Below are 21,248 nucleotides of genomic sequence, written 5' to 3'. Positions count from 1 at the left end.
ACTGCAGTGATTCTCAAACTTGGTCCTCAGGACCCCACACAGCTCACGTTCTCCAGGTCACTCAGCAGGAGCGCAGGTGTATTCATTACTCACTGACACATTTTAAAAGGTCCACAGATGGTTATACTTATTTAACTTTTGATTCTGTGAAGAGACCTGGAAAACATGCACTGTGTGGGGTCCCGAGGACAGAGTTTGAGAACATGTGCTCTACTGTGTCCTGTGACTGGACATGAACACGCAAAATAATTATAGAATTATTGTATATAAGGCGTCTATTGCCAATTGTACTATGAGATGGGCTCTGATGCCCCACAGCGTTCCGATACTGAGCGTGTCCCACAGGAAATGTATTCATTGTACTTATACACATTAATTTAATACATTATTATTGAAATAAGAAGCACACTCGGCAGGCGTGCCGACGCACGTTTCGCTTGTAGCTTTTTCAAGGCAAACAGATAGTCAACCACAGCCCCGTCATTTATTCATGTTTACGGACCAATCAGATCATGTATTGTGGTCACGTGTTATGCCGGGCCAATCGAATGTTTGTTAACATCATCACTATGGAGCTCCATGTCTCCGTATGAGAAATGAGTACACAGGAATTATAAGGAGAGGAGTATTTCGATCACGTGTTATTTGAGACCAATCCTGTGTTCGTTTTACATTTTTCTGTAAGCTCTGTGTCTCCATGTATAGACTCACTCTCCTAGGAATCCTCCGGTAAGGCATATGTGTACTATTAGCCAATTGGATCAGTCAGATTCGTGTGTTGCGATTGTGTGTAATACCGGATCGATCAGATGTCCATTAATATTTTCACTATGAACTCATTTAATACTGTAACTGGCAATAATAGTCATATTAAAATTTCTTTGGGGGAATATGTCCAACCACAGGACACTACGGGGTATGAGAGTTCATTCGTGCCAAAATATCACCATTTAAATGAACAGGTGTTTTGATATTGATGTGTATACCTTCGATAATTTAAAATCCATTGCGGACTAGGAGTGATATATAACACACATGAAGTGAATGGGAGAGGAGGGAGCCCCCTCCATCTTATCCTATAAAGAGGGGTATTCAATATGAAACGTAAACTTCACTGTCGAAGTTAATGTTTCATATCGGAGTTTTTACCTGCGTTAAAGTATTGAGCGCGCGCCCGCTTATCCCCGTATTCAATATAAAATTAACGAAAACGGGAGCCTCCGAAGTTGGATTTGCGTAAAGTTACGAATTTTTCCTTAAAAAAATTGTAAGACCCCCCTAAAGTTGTAAAAACATGGGGGATCACTATGGGTACCCCCGTTTTAGGCTTTAAATGAAAGTCGGGGATTTAAATAGCCGCAGCAGGTGTTTTTTCCCGACATTGAAGAAGTGTTGCAGAAGAGCACTTAGGTTATTTTTTTTCGTTTTTTAAGTGGTCCCATCAAATTTGGGGTACATGAAAATGGGTACTAGCATATTTTTAAGTCCCTAAAGTAAGTTTTTAAAAATTTTAAAAAAACCTGCCGCTAATAATCTAATCTAGAAAACACGTGCCGCATACTTGCAGAATAGCCCTGAACCTATTTCCCTATTGTTAATCATTTTTTTCCCCATTTTTTTTTTTTCACCCCAATTTTTAAATTAATTTTTTGGGGTGTCCCTATTTTTTTTTTTTAAACTTTTTTTGACACAGTTCTTTTTTAAATGTCATTCCCAGGGGTGCAGGCTATTTTTTTTAAGCCTGCACCCCTAAACCCCAATTCTGCACTTTTTTTCGACACCTATTCAATGGTGAAAAGTTATCACCGTTATTTATCAAAGACTTTTCAAAACTGCGATAACCAATAACAAAACTGCGAAAACTCCACCATTCAGAGTCTCTTCTTGTTCCAAACATATTGGAACAAGGTCACCAATGACTGTTTTGAAATTGAATACGGTGTAAAACTAAAACCTGCGATAATGACGTCATAAGTGCGATATTAACGCAAAAACGATGTTATCGCTCCCATATACCCCTCATAGAGTGTGTCTCGTTAATATAGCCGCTAGTGAATTGTAGGTGATTCTACTAATCATCAATACATATTTTATTCCCCCCCCCACACTTTTTTCCTTGTCCAACTCCCCCTCCCCTCTCACCCCACTCTACTACTGAATACAGAGTTCAAATAAAACATACTGGCTCCCTATGGAATATTCCAATTAATACATTTAGGAATAAAGACACCCAGCAGGCAATTTTTTATTTTATTTTTCACCTTTTCATAGTAATGTCAAACATTAGTACTCTAACTATATTTTAACCCATATTTCTGTATTAGGTTCAAATAGGAACAATTTTAATGCATATGACATAAACAATTATTCTTACATATTAATAATTCCATATACTGCCCCCTGCTTAGGTTACAGGTCTAACACTATTCCAGAGAGAACATCTCAGTACAGGAACATTTAAGAAGCAGCTATTGCAAATCAACTTCGCTTAATAGGGATCAAGGCTGGGATCCCCATTAAAAGGACGCACACTTTAACCCACAAATGGTTAACGTTACTCAACTGTTTGTGCCAATAGCTACTGGTTTGTGTACTACAACAGGACAAGAATCCTTAAAATAACGGTCATATCATCTACGGATTTAGAACAGGGTGTAAAAGGTGCTGAAATGTTTTGGCTACATGTCGACCCAGTTACATGAGGTAATGGCCTCACAGCAACCACGCTATCTTGTTCCTCTCCTGCAAGAGGAAAACAAAATGCCAGACAGGACAGGAACGCATCAGCTTAAACGATGTTGGCGCTGTAGCAAAGGGGCGATGAAAGTCAGGCGTGTGTGATAACTTTAGGGAATTGGCTGACTGCTTACAGCTTACCTCAGGGTGTAACTCCAGTCCTCACGCATCACCAGTATCTCATGTTTTCAGGATTTCCACCATGACCAAAGTAAGTAGTGATCATTAAATGTTGTGCTGGCCTCTCCCCTGGGATGGCATCACCCTGGCATTATGTCACCTAACATGCTTTCCTGTCTCACTTGGCACCATCCTGTCTCCCATGGTACCTTGGGGATCCGATGTAAAGACACCAGATGCTAGACAGTCAGTAGGTCGACAGGGACAAAAGGTTGACACACTAAAGGTCGACATGTAAGAAGGTCATCAGGTACAAATGGTCGACAGGTTAAAAATGTCGACAAAAAACAAAAACAAAACAGTTGACAATTATTTTTTTTAGGGTTAGGCACCAGGAGGGAAATTTAGGGTCAGGCACCTACCCCGACAGTTAGGGTTTGGCACCAGGAGGGAGGGTTAGGGTTAAAAAGCATCTGTCGACTATGTTTGTGTAGACCTTTTGACCATTTATACCTGTCGACTTTCTTATTGACTGTCTAAGAGCGCACATCCACTAGCAAATATTAATGAGCGATTGGACAATTACGACATCGTAATCATGCAACCGCTCATTAATCGTGCACTATGTCGGAAACGACCAGCGATGCGCACTCCCGCTGGCCATTTCTGACATCAATCATCGGCTGGACATGCCGGTCAATCTGCCGATAACGATAGATAGGCCATGTTCAGGGATGATGGAGGGTGCCTGCACTGAACGATTAATGTTGTAATCGTACTGTCGTTACCCCATCGCCTAGTGAATGTGCCCCTTTACATCTGGTGTCTATCTAGACATTGTCTACCTTTTTACTGTAGATCTGTCAATCCACACCCAGTACCTTGGCACTGACAATCTCTGCCCTTCTTGTCAAGCAGGCTCCCCTCTCTCCCCTGGTATCATGACTCCCTTTCATCTCTCACTCACCTGTCACTCACCTTACATCCTTCTCTCTCCCCCCATGGTACCCTAGCACCTGACACACACGGTCACTCTCACCAGGCACCTTGCCCTCTCATCCTAGCACCCCTTATCTCACTCTCCATTACCAAATACATTCCCCCTCTCTATCCTGGCACTCTCTCCTTTCTTCCTTGGTTTCCAGTCACCCTCTTCCTCTCTATCCTGGCATTCTATCACATGACACCTTTCCCTCTATCCCCAGCCACATTCCCCTCTCTATCCTGGCATTCTATCACATGACGCCTTTCCCTCTATCCCCCGCCACATTCCCCGCTCTATCCTGGCATTCTATCACATGACGCCTTTCCCTCTATCCATAGCCACATTCCCCGCTCTATCCTGGCATTCTATCACATGACACCTTTCCCTCTATCCCCTGCCACATTCCCCTTTCTATCCTGGCATTCTATCACATGACGCCTTTCCCTCTATCCCCCGCCACATTCCCCTTTCTATCCTGGCATTCTATCACATGACGCCTCTCCCTCTATCCCCCGCCACATTCCCCTTTCTATCCTGGCATTCTATCACATGACACCTTTCCCTCTATCCCCAGCCACATTCCCCTTTCTATCCTGGCATTCTATCACATGACACCTTTCCCTCTATCCCCTTTCTATCCTGGAATTCTATCACATGACGCCTTTCCCTCTATCCCCAGCCACATTCCCCTTTCTATCCTGGCATTCTATCACATGACACCTTTCCCTCTATCCCCAGCCACATTCCCCTTTCTATCCTGGCATTCTATCACATGACACCTTTCCCTCTATCCCCAGCCACATTCCCCTTTCTATCCTGGCATTCTATCACATGACACCTTTCCCTCTATCCCCTGCCACATTCCCCTTTCTATCCTGGCATTCTATCACATGACACCTTTCCTTCTATCCCCAGCCACATTCCGCTCTCTATCCTGGCATTCTATCACATGACACCTTTCCCTCTATCCCCTGCCACATTCCCCTTTCTATCCTGGCATTCTATCACATGACACCTTTCCCTCTATCCCCTGCCACATTCCCCTTTCTATCCTGGCATTCTCACATGACGCCTTTCCCTCTATCCCCAGCCACATTCCACTTTCTATCCTGGCATTCTATCACATGACACCTTTCCCTCTATCCCCTGCCACATTCCCCTTTCTATCCTGGCATTCTATCACATGACACCTTTCCCTCTATCCCCAGCCACATTCCCCTTTCTATCCTGGCATTCTATCACATGACACCTTTCCCTCTATCCCCTGCCACATTCCCCTTTCTATCCTGGCATTCTATCACATGACACCTTTCCCTCTATCCCCAGCCACATTCCCCTTTCTATCCTGGCATTCCCACATGACGCCTTTCCCTCTATCCCCAGCCACATTCCCCTTTCTATCCTGGCATTCTATCACATGACACCTTTCCCTCTATCCCCAGCCACATTCCCCTCTCTATCCTGGCATTTTATCACATGACGCCTTTCCCTCTATCCCTAGCCACATTCCCCTTTCTATCCTGGCATTCTATCCCATGACGCCTTTCCCTCTATCCCCAGCCACATTCCCCTCTCTATCCTGGCATTCTATCACATGACACCTTTCCCTCTATCCCCAGCCACATTCCCCTTTCTATCCCGGCATTCTATCACATGACACCTTTCCCTCTATCCCCAGCCACATCCCCTTTCTATCCTGGCATTCTATCACATGACACCTTTCCCTCTATCCCCCGCCACATTCCCCTCTCTATCCCGGCATTCTATCACATGACACCTTTCCCTCTATCTCCAGCCACATTCCCCTTTCTATCCTGGCATTCTATCAAATGACACCTTTCCCTCTATCCCCAGCCACATTCCCCTTTCTATCCTGGCATTCTATCACATGACGCCTTTCCCTCTATCCCCTGCCACATTCCCCTTTCTATCCTGGCATTCTATCACATGACGCCTTTCCCTCTATCCCCAGCCACATTCCCCTCTCTATCCTGGCATTCTATCACATGACACCTTTCCCTCTATCCCCAGCCACATTCCCCTTTCTATCCTGGCATTCTATCACATGACACCTTTCCCTCTATCCCCTGCCACATTCCCCTTTCTACCCTGGCATTTTATCCCATGACACATTCCACTTTCTACCCAGGCATTCTATCACATGACACATTCCACTTTCTACCCAGGCATTCTATCACATGACACATTCCCCTTTCTACCCTGGCATTCTATCACATGACGCCTTTCCCTCTGTCCCCCTGCCTGATTCCCCCCCGCCACATTCACATTTCTACCCAAGCATTCTATCACATGACGCCTTTCCCTCTATCCCCTGCCACATTCCCCTTTCTACCCTTGCATTCTATCCCATGACACATTCCACTTTCTACCCAGGCATTCTATCCCATGACACATTCCCCTTTCTACCCAGGCATTCCATCCCATTCTCCTCTCTACCCTGGCATTCTATCACATGACACATTCCCCTTTCTACCCTGGCATTCTATCCCATGACACATTCCACTTTCTACCCAGGCATTCTATCACATGACACATTCCCCTTTCTACCCTGGCATTCTATCACATTCCCCTTTCTACCCTGGCTTCTTATCACTGTCACTTTTTCTCTGGCATCTCATACCCAATACCCTTATCTCTCACCTGGCACTTTCAGCTTTCCCCCCTGGCAGTCCTTCACCTGATACCATCCCCTCCCTCACCTTTATCCCCTGGCATCCGCTCACATGATAAGCTCCCTTTGCTCATTTGGCACCCGGACCCTTACCATGGAATACTGGAAGAAGCAGAGAACGCCCCATAAACTAAGCACAGAAAACCAGAAACCATATACGCAAGGTATATTTTCATTTCAGTTCCCTATGATCTAGCATGTGGACGGCGGTAGAAGATTGCTGCCCTAGACCAGCTCACAATCATATTCCCACAAAGATAAAACATTTACAGCTTGTGAAGGAGGTGGGAACTTGTTGCAGTGGTGCCAAGAAGTGTCACCGCATCAAGGACAAGGCTGTTTAGATCTAGTTCATTGCTGCCGCCATCTCCGTTCCTCCATTGGTGGCCTCTGCGGGCAGACAACGGCCCGGGCTCTTGCCAGCAGTATGTTACTAAAGGAAAACAGGCTACACACAGTTACTCCAAACGGACAGATGCCCACAAGGCTGTTCATGGAGCAGGAAAGCAGAAGCCTCCTCTAGAACCAGCAGAAGAGGGACGCTCAGTTATGATAATGGTGAAGGACCATTATGGCTGCCAGCAGATGACCATTATAAGTGACGGGTCCATGCTTCGTGTCTCCACCATTCAGAGTCTCTTCTTGTTCCAAACATATTGGAACAAGGTCACCAATGACTGTTTTTGTATGGATGGCTAATAACGCTGACACCTAACACTAGCAACACACACCTTCCCTAATATTATTCTGCCACCTTCTGTATCAAGTGTTCCACACACCTCTCGGACTGTAAGCTCCTTTGGGCAGGCCGGATTCACCTTCACTGTATGTAAATGGTGTGTCATTATCCCCTCAATGTACAGCAATGTGCAATAGATCAGTGCTTTATAAATCATATATATGCAATTACACGAGGACGAGCCACATTTTATTTTGCCAAACTTAACATATATGCAACGGTGTCTAATACACCAGCAGGACAGAGTATGTAAAACGAAAGCATTAAACTACAAGACAAAACTTTCGCATATGACACATGATGGTAAAATCTTCAGTCTACTGTTACGTTGCCCATACACGGTGCAATTTTTTACCTGACATTGACAGTTTCGACGGGTTGTACAGACCAATCGTATGAAAATAGGTGTTTTTTGTGTGTTCTGCGACCCCCACTGCGCGTCACCACCATCTTCTAGTTGGATCGCAGATCAGATGGTTTTGCAGAGAGATCTCAACCGATCGGGTACGATTGTGACACACATCGTATGTACTTTTGTTCATCTGCGATCCGATGTCGGATATGTGATGTCCCTGGCCACTCCACGCCGCCATACGATTTCAAATCGTGTGAGATAAGACCAAACCATTTGATTTATGTGGAATCGTTGCATTTTAAAACATAAAACGTACAGAGTCTGAAGGGAATAATTTTCAAGGGAAGTCGTATGCGACATCAGATCTGATTACAAATCGCACAGTGCATGGCCAGCATTACCCTGACATTGCACTGCAGCTCTGGTACAGCATTAATTCCCTATTGCATAACGGAAGCGGAAGGGTTAATGTGAACTCTCCGTCCCCAATCCTGCCCATCAACCAACCAGCGCCCAGTGCAGAAACACATCCACGATGTCACAAGGGAGAAGCAGAGCACTACCAAATTCCAAAGATTTTTTTTTTTTTTTCGTGACAAGACTCCTCATATTTCTGTAGGGTCTTCATAGTTGTCATTGGGATGGACGTATCAGCAGAGGAAAACGGGTCAAAGGGTCAGATTTGGAAATAAGACAGAGCAAGTAACCGTGTACCTGGGCATACCATGCTGCAATGCAGGGGGTACCAATACATAATTGTTTTGCATATGGGGTAAATACTGGCTGCTTTTGCATGTAGCCCACAAATACTGGACAGCTTTATAGTTACACTGCATTTATATAATACCAGTTTGGACACTCCCCTCCTTTGCACATTGTAAATCAGCAGTGCAGCATGATGTTACCTAACTTGCTCAAACTCTATTCCCAAGTCTGAATCAGGCCCAAAGATTGACAAGCCAGGCGATCCCTTATTCTGCAGGAGAGGCAGGAGGCATCCATGGGGACGGACGTCTGCATAATTACTTATACAGTAACAATCAATGGAATATGCTGCTTCTATATAAATAAGTTATAATAAATATTGTGCTTCTAGAAGGCCTTCCTCTCATATACTTCTATCTCAGATAATTCATCTGAGATAGAAGTATAATTATTATCGAAATAAACTCTGGAGGGCTCGCCCGGATGAGGGCTAAGCGCAGGGCTGGACCCCCAAGCAGAGGTGTGTGATTGCACCACGTTTTTTTGGCTGCCTTTGGATAGTATCGCTGCCAGCTCGTTACTGTGTTACAGGTTCACACACACTCCCTATTTTTTTTTTCTTTCAGGGCTTTTTACAGAACTCCTCGCCTGCTGAAAGGAGCTACAAGCACCTGATAAGAGAACGCGTTACAGTGGAAAATTCCACCGCCTCGGAGAATGTGCCAGAACGAATGCCATCATGACTCAATTGTTTTTTTGGATGACACAAATCTGCCATTGCAACACTGAACGTGCCAGATCATAATAGGCAATTAGAGTCCAGGCCCGACTCCCGTATCTAATCTCAGGTGTCTGTTGCAATATGCAGATACAAGACATACAGGACATGAAGAAATCGCGCACACACACACAATAAACGGAGGGACAAGACATCAATAAATCACAGCACTTTCAAGTCTAGGGCTTTAGGAAGATCACACACCATCCATCATTTATACATTGCTAGGTTACAGCTGACAAGATTACATTGTATACAACATACTGGGGGAGATGTATCAAACTGAGGACAAGGAGGTCTGGGGGCGTGATGATATAGCCCCGCTCCTGCTATGCAATGCCACGTGGCCGGGAACACCACGTGATTTTTCAGGAGCCTCCCTGCTGTTGCGGGGGGGGGGGGGGGGGGTAGGCAAGTATGTCCGATGTACTCTGTGCTGCTGAGGGACTTTGGTCCTTCCACTATATAACTCTTAGTCTGGGGTTTCCTGCTGCCCCCATTCCCCTCCTCCCATCATGTCACTGCCCCCGTCCTCACTAACACATCACTCATCTGCTGATATACTCTGTGCCGCTGGGGGACCCTGCTACTTACACTATATAACTCTCAGTCTGTGGCTTCCTGCTGCCTCCATTCCCCTCCTCACATCATGTCACTGTCCCTGTCACATGCAGTCCTGTCCTCACTAACACGTCACTCATCTCCTGATATACTCTGTGCTGCTTGGGACCCTGCTCCTCCAACTATATAACTCTCAGTATGTTGTGGCTTCCTGCTGCCTCCATTCCCCTCCTCACATCATGTCACTGTCCCTGTCACATGCAGTCCTGTCCTCACTAACACGTCACTCATCTCCTGATATACTCTGTGCTGCTTGGGACCCTGCTCCTCCAACTATATAACTCTCAGTATGTTGTGGCTTCCTGCTGCCTCCATTCCCCTCCTCACATCATGTCACTGTCCCTGTCACATGCAGCCCTGTCCTCACGAACACATCACTCATCGCCTCAAAAAAGAAAAAAAAAAAAAAAAAGGTGCTGGGACCATCTCTAATGGGACTGTAATGTCGGTCAAAGATTCAACCTGGGGCCAGCATCCCGCTAGGCAATCCCACCCCTCAGGAAAAGGACTTTGGTGGTAAATGTGACCGTGGTAGAGACAAGATCCAATCATTCTGCTCATCAGGCTGAGAGACATTGTGAAAAGAAAACTAAAAATGACCATTAACAGATATATAGGTTTCTAAAAAAAAAAAAAAAAGAGGCAGCGTATACAGATGTGTCCTTATACATCTAGCCTCGTCACGCAGCGCGACTTGCCTGGGGGGGGGTAGGGGGGGGGGGGGGGAGGGTCTTTTTTTGACGAAAATGCGTCCACAATATATCGCATAAATAAAACCATTTGTAGCTACTCGCCCAATGATGAAAACTTACGCCCAAATGACTCGGGTCCTATGTAGCTATTGCATCATTTTATTCCCATTAGCGAGGCAAAGTATTAGTATATAACAGGACAGAATGGATACACTACGCAAAAAGTTACTGTATTAAACACATTCAGAGGCTCCAGCGTGTGTGTGATATTTCTGGATGTTTATAGGAGAGATAATATCTTGCATTATGGTAATATGTAGGTGATGGGGTATGCACTAAGGGGATGGGCAATATATTGGTATTAGAGTACAGATACAACAGGGTAATAAAAAATTCCCAAAACAGGTTTTTCTTTTCTTATTGGTGCTATATCACCAGGCTATGCCGTGCTGTGATCTATTCATACCAATGCCCCCGCCTTATCCCTGATGTAATAAGTATGATGTATAGAGTCACAGGTCAGACATAAAGCTGCAGGGGGGAGGGTAGAGACAAAAAGGAAAGGGGGGCTGCAGATGAGGGGGGGAGAGTGGGGCTGCATAGGAGAGAGGAGCGAGGGCTGCAAGTATGAGGAGAATGGGGGGCTGCAGAGGATAGAGAGGAGCGGGGCTGCAGGTGTGAGGAGAATGGGGGGCTGCAGAGGATAGAGAGGAGAATGGGGGGCTGCAGAGGATAGAGAGGAGAATGGGGGGCTGCAGAGGATAGAGAGGAGAATGGGGGGCTGCAGAGGATAGAGAGGAGCGGGGCTGCAGGTGTGAGAGGAGAATGGGGGGCTGCAGGTGTGAGAGGAGAATGAGGGGCTGCAGAGGATAGAGAGGAGAATGGGGGGCTGCAGGTGTGAGAGGAGAATGGGGGGCTGCAGGTGTGAGAGGAGAATGAGGGGCTGCAGAGGATAGAGAGGAGCGGGGCTGCAGGTGTGAGGAGAATAGGGGGCTGCAGAGGATAGAGAGGAGCGGGGCTGGAGGCGTGAGAGGAGAATGGGGACTGTGGAGGATAGAGAGGAGCGGGGCTGCAGGTGAGAGGAGAATGGGGGGCTGCAGAGGATAGAGAGGAGCGGGGCTGCAGGCGTGAGAGGAGAATGGGGGGCTGCAGAGGATAGAGAGGAGCGGGGCTGCAGGCGTGAGAGGAGAATGGGGGGCTGCAGAGGATAGAGAGGAGCGGGGCTGCAGGCGTGAGAGGAGAATGGGGGGATGCAAGGGCTAGAGAGGAGCGGGGCTGAAGGCCTGAGAGAATGGGGGCTGCAGAGGATAGAGAGGAGAATGGGGGCTGCAGAGGATAGAGAGGAGAATGGGGGCTGCAGAGGATAGAGAGGAGCGGGGCTGGAGGCGTGAGAGGAGAATGGGGGCTGCAGAGGATAGAGAGGAGCAGGGCTGGAGGCGTGAGAGGAGAATGGGGACTGCGGAGGATAGAGAGGAGCGGGGCTGCAGGTGTGAGGAGAATGCGGAGCTGTAGGTGTGAGAGGAGAATGGGGGGCTGCAGAGGATAGAGAGGAGCGGGGCTGCAGGCGTGAGGAGAATGGGGGCTGCAGAGGATAGAGAGGAGCGGGGCTCTTCCCCACAGTGTCCTATTCTCACATACAGGTGACACCATCAGCTCACTCTTCCCCACAGTGTCCCTTTCTCTTCCAGCATTTTCACACTGGCTAATTTATAAAGTCAGACAGAGCCGTAACTAGACTTTTTGGTGCCCTGGGCCAGAGTGCTGGAACGCTCCTTTGGTGTTTACACACCTGATAACCTCCTATAATCGCTGGTAATAAGCCTGTGGTGCCAGCGTGCACTGACCCCGAGCGGAAATAGCAAGTGCTTATTACAGATCTCTTCCAGCACCATAATGCCAGCCAATTCCAGCACAGGTTACAGAGCAGCCTGGCCTGTCAGAAACTAAGAAAGACACAGAAAGCAGAATATTCTAAGAATGTATTTGCATAATAAAGAAGACAGTGTAGGATTAACCTGTTCTCGAACTGCCGAGCGACAGTGGAGAAGATCACGCTCTAAAGCAAATTTTCTCCATTACAAATTTATGCTCTCATCCTATAGTGCTGCGCTCTCCCTCTCTAAACAGTCATACTTTAAGAACCTCATCTCCTCTCAGTCCTCTAATCCCCAGCGTCTCTTCACCACTTTCAACTCCCTCCTTCGCCCACCACCTCCTCATCTCCCCTCCTTGCTCACTGCCCTTGACTTTGCTACCTACTTTACATCTAAAATTGATTCCATACGTCAGGACATCATATCCAACCAGTCCCCCAGCTCTCCACCTCCTCCTTTCCCAAATCACCCCTCCCCATCAACTTTACCAACTCTAACATCCGTCTCCCCTGTATCTGGAGAGGAAGTCATGGCCCTCATCCGGTCTTCCCCTCCTTCCACCTCTCCCCATGATCCCATCCCCTCCCACCTCCTCCGCTTCCTCTCTCTCTACCTGCTCCCATCTTGCCCACCTCATTAACCTCTCCCTCTCATCAGGCACTGTTCCTTCTGCATTCAAGCATGCCCTTGTCTCCCCCATTCTTAAAAAAATCTACCCTAGAGCCTAACATTCTTTCTAATTACCGACCCATCTCTCTCCTCCCCTTTGCCTCCAAACTCCTTGAACGGATTGTCTACAACCGCCTCACCACTTTTCTTTCCTCCCACTCCCTCCTTGACCCTTTTCAGTCTGGCTTCCGTTCTCTCCACTCCACTGAAACTGCCCTCACCAAAGTCAGCAATGACCTCCTTGCTGCTAAATCCCAAGGCCACTACTCTCTTCTCATTCTCCTTGATCTCTCTGCTGTTTTTGACACTGTGGACCACCCTCTCCTGCTGAATATCCTTCACTCCCTTGGTCTACATGAAACTGCCCTCTCCTGGCTGTCATCCTACCTCTCTGACCGATCTTTCTCAGTTTCCTCTCACGACTCCTCTTCCCCCCCACAGCCTCTTACAGTAGGTGTTCCCCAAGGTTCTGTTCTTGGTCCTCTCCTATTCTCCCTCTATACTTGTCTATACTTCCTCTCTAGGTGAACTCATCAGCTCTTTTGACCTCCATTATCATCTCTATGCTGATGATACTCAAATCTACCTTTCCTCCCCTGATCTCTCCCCCTCTCTTCTGACTCGTATCTCCAACTGTCTCTCTGCTATCTCTTCCTGGATGTCCCAGCGATTTCTTAAACTTAATATGTCTAAGACAGAGCTGATCGTCTTCCCACCCTCCCACATCACCTCACTTCCCACTATTTCTTTATCAATTGATGGAATAACTATCTCGTCTAGTCCCAAGGTTCGCTGTCTTGGAGTTATCCTGGACTCATCCCTCTCCTTCAAACCACATATCCAGAACCTTTCACAGTCCTGTCGTTTCCATCTCAAAAATATTTCTAAGATCAGACCCTATCTCACCCAGGATGCTACTAAAACACTCATACACTCACTGGTCATCTCCAGATTGGACTATTCTAATCTCCTCCTATCTGGCCTCCCCAAATCCCATCTCTCTCCTCCAGTCTATCCTTAATGCTGCTGCACGGCTTATCTTCCTCTCCAAACGCTCTACATCTGCCTCCCCTCTCCTACAAGCTCTCCACTGGCTCCCCTTCCCTTTTAGAACCCAAATTTAAGGTTCTCACGGTCACTCACAAAGCCCTCACCCATTCTTCTCCCATATACATCTCTGATCTCATCTCCCTTCACTCTCCTCTCTGCCCTCTTCGTTCAACTAATGCATGCCGCCTTTCATGCCAGCTGATTACTTCCTCCCACTCCCGCCTCCAAGATTTTGCCTGCACTGCTCCCCACCTCTGGAACTCTCTCCCACTCCCCATCAGACTCTCCACCTGTTTGCAATCCTTCAAACGGGCTCTCAAGACCCACTACTTCATCAAAGCCTTCCAGCAATCATTCTAACTGCTTGCTACATGCTTCTTCATCCCCATCTATCCCATCTGTGTCAACCCAGTTTGTCTTCCCCCACCTTTTTAGAATGTAAGCTCTCACGAGCAGGGCCCTCTACCCTCTTGTGCTTCTCCTTACTATAGTGTCATTTACTTCTTTCTCACCACTATGAAGTGGTGGCACTATGTTATGGCACATAACACTTGGCTGCTTATGCTCTGTTGCTTATCTGGGTGTTATGGTTGCTAATGTAGCAATATATATTATCCATATCCTGTATTGTATTGTTCTGTAAGTCACTTGTCTACAATTGTTTATGTACTTTGTAAGGCGCTGCGGAACACTTGTTGCGCCATATAAATAAATGATAATAATAATAATAACTACTAGCGAAGGTTAAACAGGGACAAACACACAGTAACCCATTTATTTACCTCCAGCTAAAATGGTTTTAATAAAAAAAAAAAAAAAAACACATCCACATACACACCTTGCTACTAAACTACTCTAAATTAATGCAATTGAGCATGTATACTAAATGATTTAAAGCATAGAATACTTCTGTTTCCTCTACAGAACCCACAAATTATGCAACTAAACGGGTTACTAAAAGGGTATCTTGTAACTTTGTAACATGCCAGAAGTTACGATCTTTGCGTTAACGTTTAAACCATGTTTCCCATATGTGCAAGTGCCCCCATTTGTGGGTCTGTAGTAGAAATATCTGAGTTGGAATGCTCTGCTCGGAGGGTGCTAAATGTGTCACACTTGGATGTTTAGTCCTTAAGATGCTCCTAACTTTATTCTTCAAAGGCTCCCAGACAGACCCGATGTGTGTAGGATAGGTGACCCTCACCCGCGGGCCCTGTGTAACCCAGGTGCATTTCTTTACAGCACATATCAGCGGTGATCTACAATACACAGTACACGGCTTCCTACAAACAATAACGTAATAAATATTTGCAGAAGGGTCACGTAACGGCTCATTACTCATAACCAAGTGGTAGAAGACAGTCAGAATTTTCGTTTTTTTTTTGCATGTCGCAGAATGAGTCTGCGATCCCGGCGTATGCAATAAAAATGGCTTAGGCGTCTCAGTACACGCGCCCATTCTGTGCGACTGTAGGGTTACTCAGAGGGTCAAGCATTGAAGGATCTGTGATCGCTGCTGCGTCTTTGTATACAGCGCTGCAATGCAGTCTGTGGGATTCTCAATACAAATCCCTGCGGCTGCAACAGATGCGTATTTTCCCGCAGCCGATATGTACAGAGACGCTGCAGGGTGTTATCAGCGTGCAGCCCTGAATCGCTCCCCTAGTACGCAAAATGAAGGAAAAAATTTCAAACCGGAGGCCGCCGTTTTCTGGGCTGGACCATTATTCACGACAATGCAACTTATCCCTTTATGGGCCGTATTCAATTTGAGGCGAAAAGTCAGTTGCGGGGAAAAAGTATCTCGGGTGACGTCATTTCGCCAGGCGGAAACTTTTTCGCCGTATTCAATTTCAAAGACTTTTCGCCTCGGCGGGAATAGCAGGTGGAAAAAAGTGCAGAATGGGGGTTTAGGGGTGCAACTTTGTGGGAACCCCCCATGCAGCCTTAAGTCAGTCCCCGAAAAGGTAAACTGCATCCAAAAAAAACACTTATCACCCCAAAAAAGTGCTTTCTTTTGGGGGCAAAAAACAAAACAAAGAAAGTTGGGGGACGGGAAAAAAATAGCAAAATAGACTCCAGGGGGGTCCTCAAGTACGCCCCAGGTGTTTCCATGATTGCAGGGGCTTGCGGAAGGTGGATTTTTCACGATTCTTAAAACTTAACTTTAGCAACTTGTAAATATGCTCACCCCATTTTAAAGGTAACCCCAAAAATTTGCTGGGACTAGTTATTTTCTCCAAAAAAACCTGCTAAATGCTATTCTTCACCACTTAATGCAAAGACGCTAATTAGAACCTATTGAGAACATTTAAGTACCCCAAATACCTTCAGCGGGCCTATTCGGGGGTATCCAAAGCGGGGTGTGATGTGTGTTATCGCCGGGCGCATGGCCGGCGGTTCAATTCCCGACAGCGGTTACCCGACAGCGCTGGAAATCCCGATCGCTCCTAAAGGTATCAACTACCCTAACCTAACCTCCCTAACCCTCCTTAGGGGTGCCTAACCCTAACCTCCCCCACTGTGCCTAACCCTAACCTCCCCCACTGTGCCTAACCCTAACCTCCCCCACTGTGCCTAACCCTAACCTCCCCCACTGTGCCTAACCCTAACCTCCCCCACTGTGCCTAACCCTAACCTCCCCCACTGTGCCTAACCCTAACCTCCCCCACTGTGCCTAACCCTAACCTCCCCCACTGTGCCTAACCCTAACCTCCCCCACTGTGCCTAACCCTAACCTCCCCCACTGTGCCTAACCCTAACCTCCCCCACTGTGCCTAACCCTAACCTCCCCCACTGTGCCTAACCCTAACCTCCCCCACTGTGCCTAACCCTAACCTCCCCCACTGTGCCTAACCCTGCCTCCCCCACTGTGCCTAACCCTGCCTCCCCCACTGTGCCTAACCCTAACCTCCCCCACTGTGCCTAACCCTAACCTCCCCCACTGTGCCTAACCCTAACCTCCCCCACTGTGCCTAACCCTAACCTCCCCCACTGTGCCTAACCCTAACCTCCCCCACTGTGCCTAACCCTAACCTCCCCCACTGTGCCTAACCCTAACCTCCCCCACTGTGCCTAACCCTAACCTCCCCCACTGTGCCTAACCCTAACCTCCCCCACTGTGCCTAACCCTAACCTCCCCCACTGTGCCTAACCCTAACCTCCCCCACTGTGCCTAACCCTAACCTCCCCCACTGTGCCTAACCCTAACCTCCCCCACTGTGCCTAACCCTAACCTCCCCCACTGTGCCTAACCCTAACCTCCCCCACTGTGCCTAACCCTAACCTCCGCCGGGGGTGCCTAACCCTAACCTCCCCCACTGTGCCTAACCCTAACCTCCGCCGGGGGTGCCTAACCCTGCCTCCCCCTAACCTCCCGGGGGGTGCCTAACCCTAAGTCCCCCCCACGGGAGCCCTAAACCTAACCCTCCCCCCACTGTGCCTCCCCCTAACCTCCCGGGGGGTGCCTAACCCTAAGTCCCCCCCACGGGAGCCCTAAACCTAACCCTCCCCCCACCGGCTGTCCGCTGCGGCGCCCGGCATCCGCTCGAACGGGATGCCGGGCGACAGGCTCCCGACGTCAGGCAAATTACAGGCGTCTACATTTAGACGCCTGTCATTCATCCCTAGTCGGGATAAAGCAGTCTGGAAGCCGGCAGTCGGCATTTAGACAGTCGGGTTCCAGACTACATCCCCATAGTGATCCCCCATCTCAGTGCATCTTTTAGGGGGGTGTCAGGCTGATTACCCCATTTTGTAGAGAACTTTCCACCTGTTCAAGTTTCGGCGGGTGCCGTTTTTTGCCTACTTTCAAATTGAATACGGGGAATCGCGCGAAAAGTTTTTCACACCCAAGATACGCGATATAGGCAAAAAGTCCGGCAGGCGAAAAAGTATCGCGGGTGTGAATCAAATTGAATGAAGCACGGGTAGCCTTGTGCAAAGTGTGTCCGTGAGATATCGCTGCTACCTAACATTGTTTGACCAATGTTTTCTATACTATAACACTGTACCTGGGCGCACAGCATCCGAAGCTGTTACAGGACATCGCGCTTAACTAAATCTACCACAGAGTCTTAGAAGTGCTGCTGTAACCACCGATATTTTCTTCAGCGTGTATTCATTTACATTTCGTGTGTCCTGGGCACCAAGGATCAAACTGGTCTCTGAATAACACACATGTACCCGGTCTTTCTCTCTAGCCATGCACACGGGTAATGGATCACAGCTGTCCCAGGGACCGCACAGCAGGACATCAGCAATGCTCACGTTAATAATTCACGGAGATTCCAAGCGCAGGTATGTCACCTCTGTTCTGTTACAGAGACAAGTGGCATCTCTACTAAACCGGTTTATGACACTACTTACCTAGATCTATATCGGCTGCATTCCACTGCGCAAGAATGAGGACATAATGGGTGGGACCCAAACTAGGCGTATTTTAAAAAGGTACAGTATATTCAAAATGATCTTGTGTCAATTTTTAAATACTGGAGTCCCCTAAGCATTAAACTTCCTTTAAAGGGCCAGTAAATCTAAAACACAAAAGGTGATTAAGTGTAAAAAGTCTGCCAACATCCACTTAGGGACATGTAAAGTTTGGCCATACCATGGGGTATATTTACAAAGAGTCTGATTTTACAAGCCGCAGCTTCTCAATGGGTTTCACCACAAAATTTAGTGCAGCGCTTATTGTAAGTGCAAAATACGCCGGGCTTTGCGCTTCTTATTAGTGGAGCTTTACAAACCTTCCGAGAATCTCCGGCAAAAGCTTCACTGCTTCAGAAATACAGAGTTACTCATTATAACGTAGGTCCTGTGGCTGATTAAAACCAGGTTAAACGCAGAATTGAAGTCAGTCAGTCACAGAATCTGTGTCATGCATGAGTATGGCGCTTTAAAGAGCTAGTATAGTAAGCCTATATTTAATATCTCTCCCTCTCGCCCCGGTTTAATACTTCTCCCCACCGCCCCGGTTTAATACCTCTCCCCACCGCCCTGGTTTAATACCTCTCCTTCTCTCTTCCCCTTTGTTTCAGTGTTTGCGTTATGTTTCCATCATGTCACGTTACCATGTGTTTCCCAATGTGAGATACTATTTGTTGGGTCATGGGATGTTGTTATTTAAAAATGAATATAGAGTTACAAAAACCAGACAAGACAATATTTTCATATTTACTTTCCCGCACACAACACAATTAGTGACAGCGCATTTCTACAGTCAACATACCTATAATTGTTGTGCAACAGGGCAATTGCAAAAAACATGTTTATCTGTGAAGTCGTAATTAGCAAATACAGAAAGGGGGCAATTTGTGTGATCACTCCCTCAGTTTGCCCATCTCACTAGGATCTTGGGTGAGGGGTGTAGAAGTGTAGAAGGGTGACCCGCTGGTGTGGTAGTCTGGGGACTCCCCAAGATTCAGGGTGAGGGGGCAAATCTGCCCGTACCATAATAGAGCACAAGATGTTGGGTGTTTTAATTACATTCGCTATATAAACAAGCTATTGCTCTCTGTTACTAGATATTTTCTGTAAATAGTGACCAAGCCAGGCTGGTGCAGCTTCATTATGACATGTGACGGAAAATATCCTTATAGTATAATCACAACTTTGGCTGTAATGACTGTTTTATACAGGATACAGGGTCGGACAGGGCCACAGGGGAGACCCCCATGTGGGCACTAATGCCTGAGGGCCCACCCCCTCCTCTAGGGATCAGGTTCCACACTGTGCACTTGAATTATACTTATCTTTCATTATACTGAACAGGACTATGGTGTATTTTCCATAATGCACTGCTGTTATTAATCTGTTATATATATATATATATATTGCATGATAATGTAATTTTTATTTTTTTTTAAAGGGACCCAGACCATGCACTCTCTATTGGATAGCCAAGCTGCCTATGTGGACACTAGCCACATCCCCTCTGGAAGCTAGCCAGACCCCTAAGTATGGGTCCCTATCACTGCAAGCCTCTGGTAGGCCCTTCATGCCCCAGACCGATACTGATAGGATACATTATACTTTAGGCTAGTTGGCTCTTAATGCTGCTACAGCCAGTATACAGGGCCGCCATCAGGAAAGGGGGGGGGGGGGGGGTGACAGAGAGCAGACTGGAGTCCTGTGCCTGGACGAATAGGAAGCCCATCGCTGTCTCTTACCACTGATACCTGGAAAGCTGCACAACAGCAGCGAGGCAATGTGCAGGAAGGGCTTCTTAAAAACAAGCCTTCACTGTGCATCGGCCCTCTGTGAATCGTTCCTGCAGGGCCGTGGTGATCCACCGATATGTGACATCACATAATGCCGCGCCCTAGAGATCCAAGTGAGCAATATTGCATTGCAGAGGAGAGGACAGAGAGACCACCCTAACAAAAGAGCAAGTATTAAAACGCCTATTTTGTCAGTCCCGGATCCCGCAATCTCTGATGGCAGCCCTGCCCGTTTATATAATGATAATGACATTACAAGGCAGTTCAGTCACTGGATCAGAAGCTCCCTTTATCATAGAATAGGGGTAAAGGGGTTGCTCCCAACTAAAAAAATGCAGGTCATTGATTGGTACAAATCATCTCTGCACAAGACACACACTTACCGATCTGCAACAGGACCGGCGTCACCAACGCTGTCTCCATAGCGTAGCAAAATTCTCTACCAAACATCACAGCGCCGTTCATCACCCAGAGGCGGACGGGGATCCGGTCTATAGAGCTCTCGCTTAGATTCTCGTCCCTGCTCTCGTTCTCCTTGTTCTCGTCCGTCTTCAGCTTGGCCAACGGGAGGTCCTGAACTTGCATAGATTCCGAGTCGGCATTTTGAGGGGCCATCTTTGTCACCACAAAAATATATATGTGTATATATATTCCTAGATTCTATATAAATATTAATACTATATATCTTCAAAGATAAATATTTATTCTTTATTTGTTCAACTTTCCGTCATGCAATTAATACTTATATTCCACCGTGTTCAAGTAGATGTTGCCGCAACTTTGCGAATAAGGTGCTGGGCAAGAGAAGGGTATTTGGTACTAATTCAATCATATGGCTTAATGGTTTACTGTGAATTAGAGTTAAAAATCCATAATTGCCATTCAGTTAATACCAGTTTCATAATTTCTATAGAAGAAGTGGTAAAAGTCTTGGTCTTGTTGTAGCGGGCTGGGCAGGCGACACACACAGGTGATGCACTGTTAATCCCCATCGAGCGTCTGGTTAATCTG

At 47.0% G+C, this 21,248-nt stretch overlaps 1 protein-coding gene across 1 annotated transcript in view; it reads right to left on the bottom strand.

Moving 5' to 3' along the window:
* SLC45A4 (solute carrier family 45 member 4) overlaps positions 1-21,248 on the bottom strand; it is a 145,185-nt gene that overhangs the window by 54,423 nt on the left and 69,514 nt on the right. The window contains exon 2 of the mRNA XM_088475216.1: positions 20,621-21,245. Coding sequence (XP_088331342.1) covers positions 20,621-20,852 — 232 coding nt within the window. The 5' untranslated portion in view covers positions 20,853-21,245. The remainder of the gene's footprint in view (positions 1-20,620; positions 21,246-21,248) is intronic.

Source organism: Taudactylus pleione, unplaced genomic scaffold, assembly GCF_031769625.1.
Source record: "Taudactylus pleione unplaced genomic scaffold, aTauple2 ptg000168l, whole genome shotgun sequence".
Classification (NCBI taxonomy): Eukaryota; Metazoa; Chordata; class Amphibia; order Anura; family Myobatrachidae; genus Taudactylus; species Taudactylus pleione.
The sequence above is the reverse complement of the archived record's forward strand: the minus strand, read 5'-3'. Positions and strand labels throughout refer to the sequence as shown.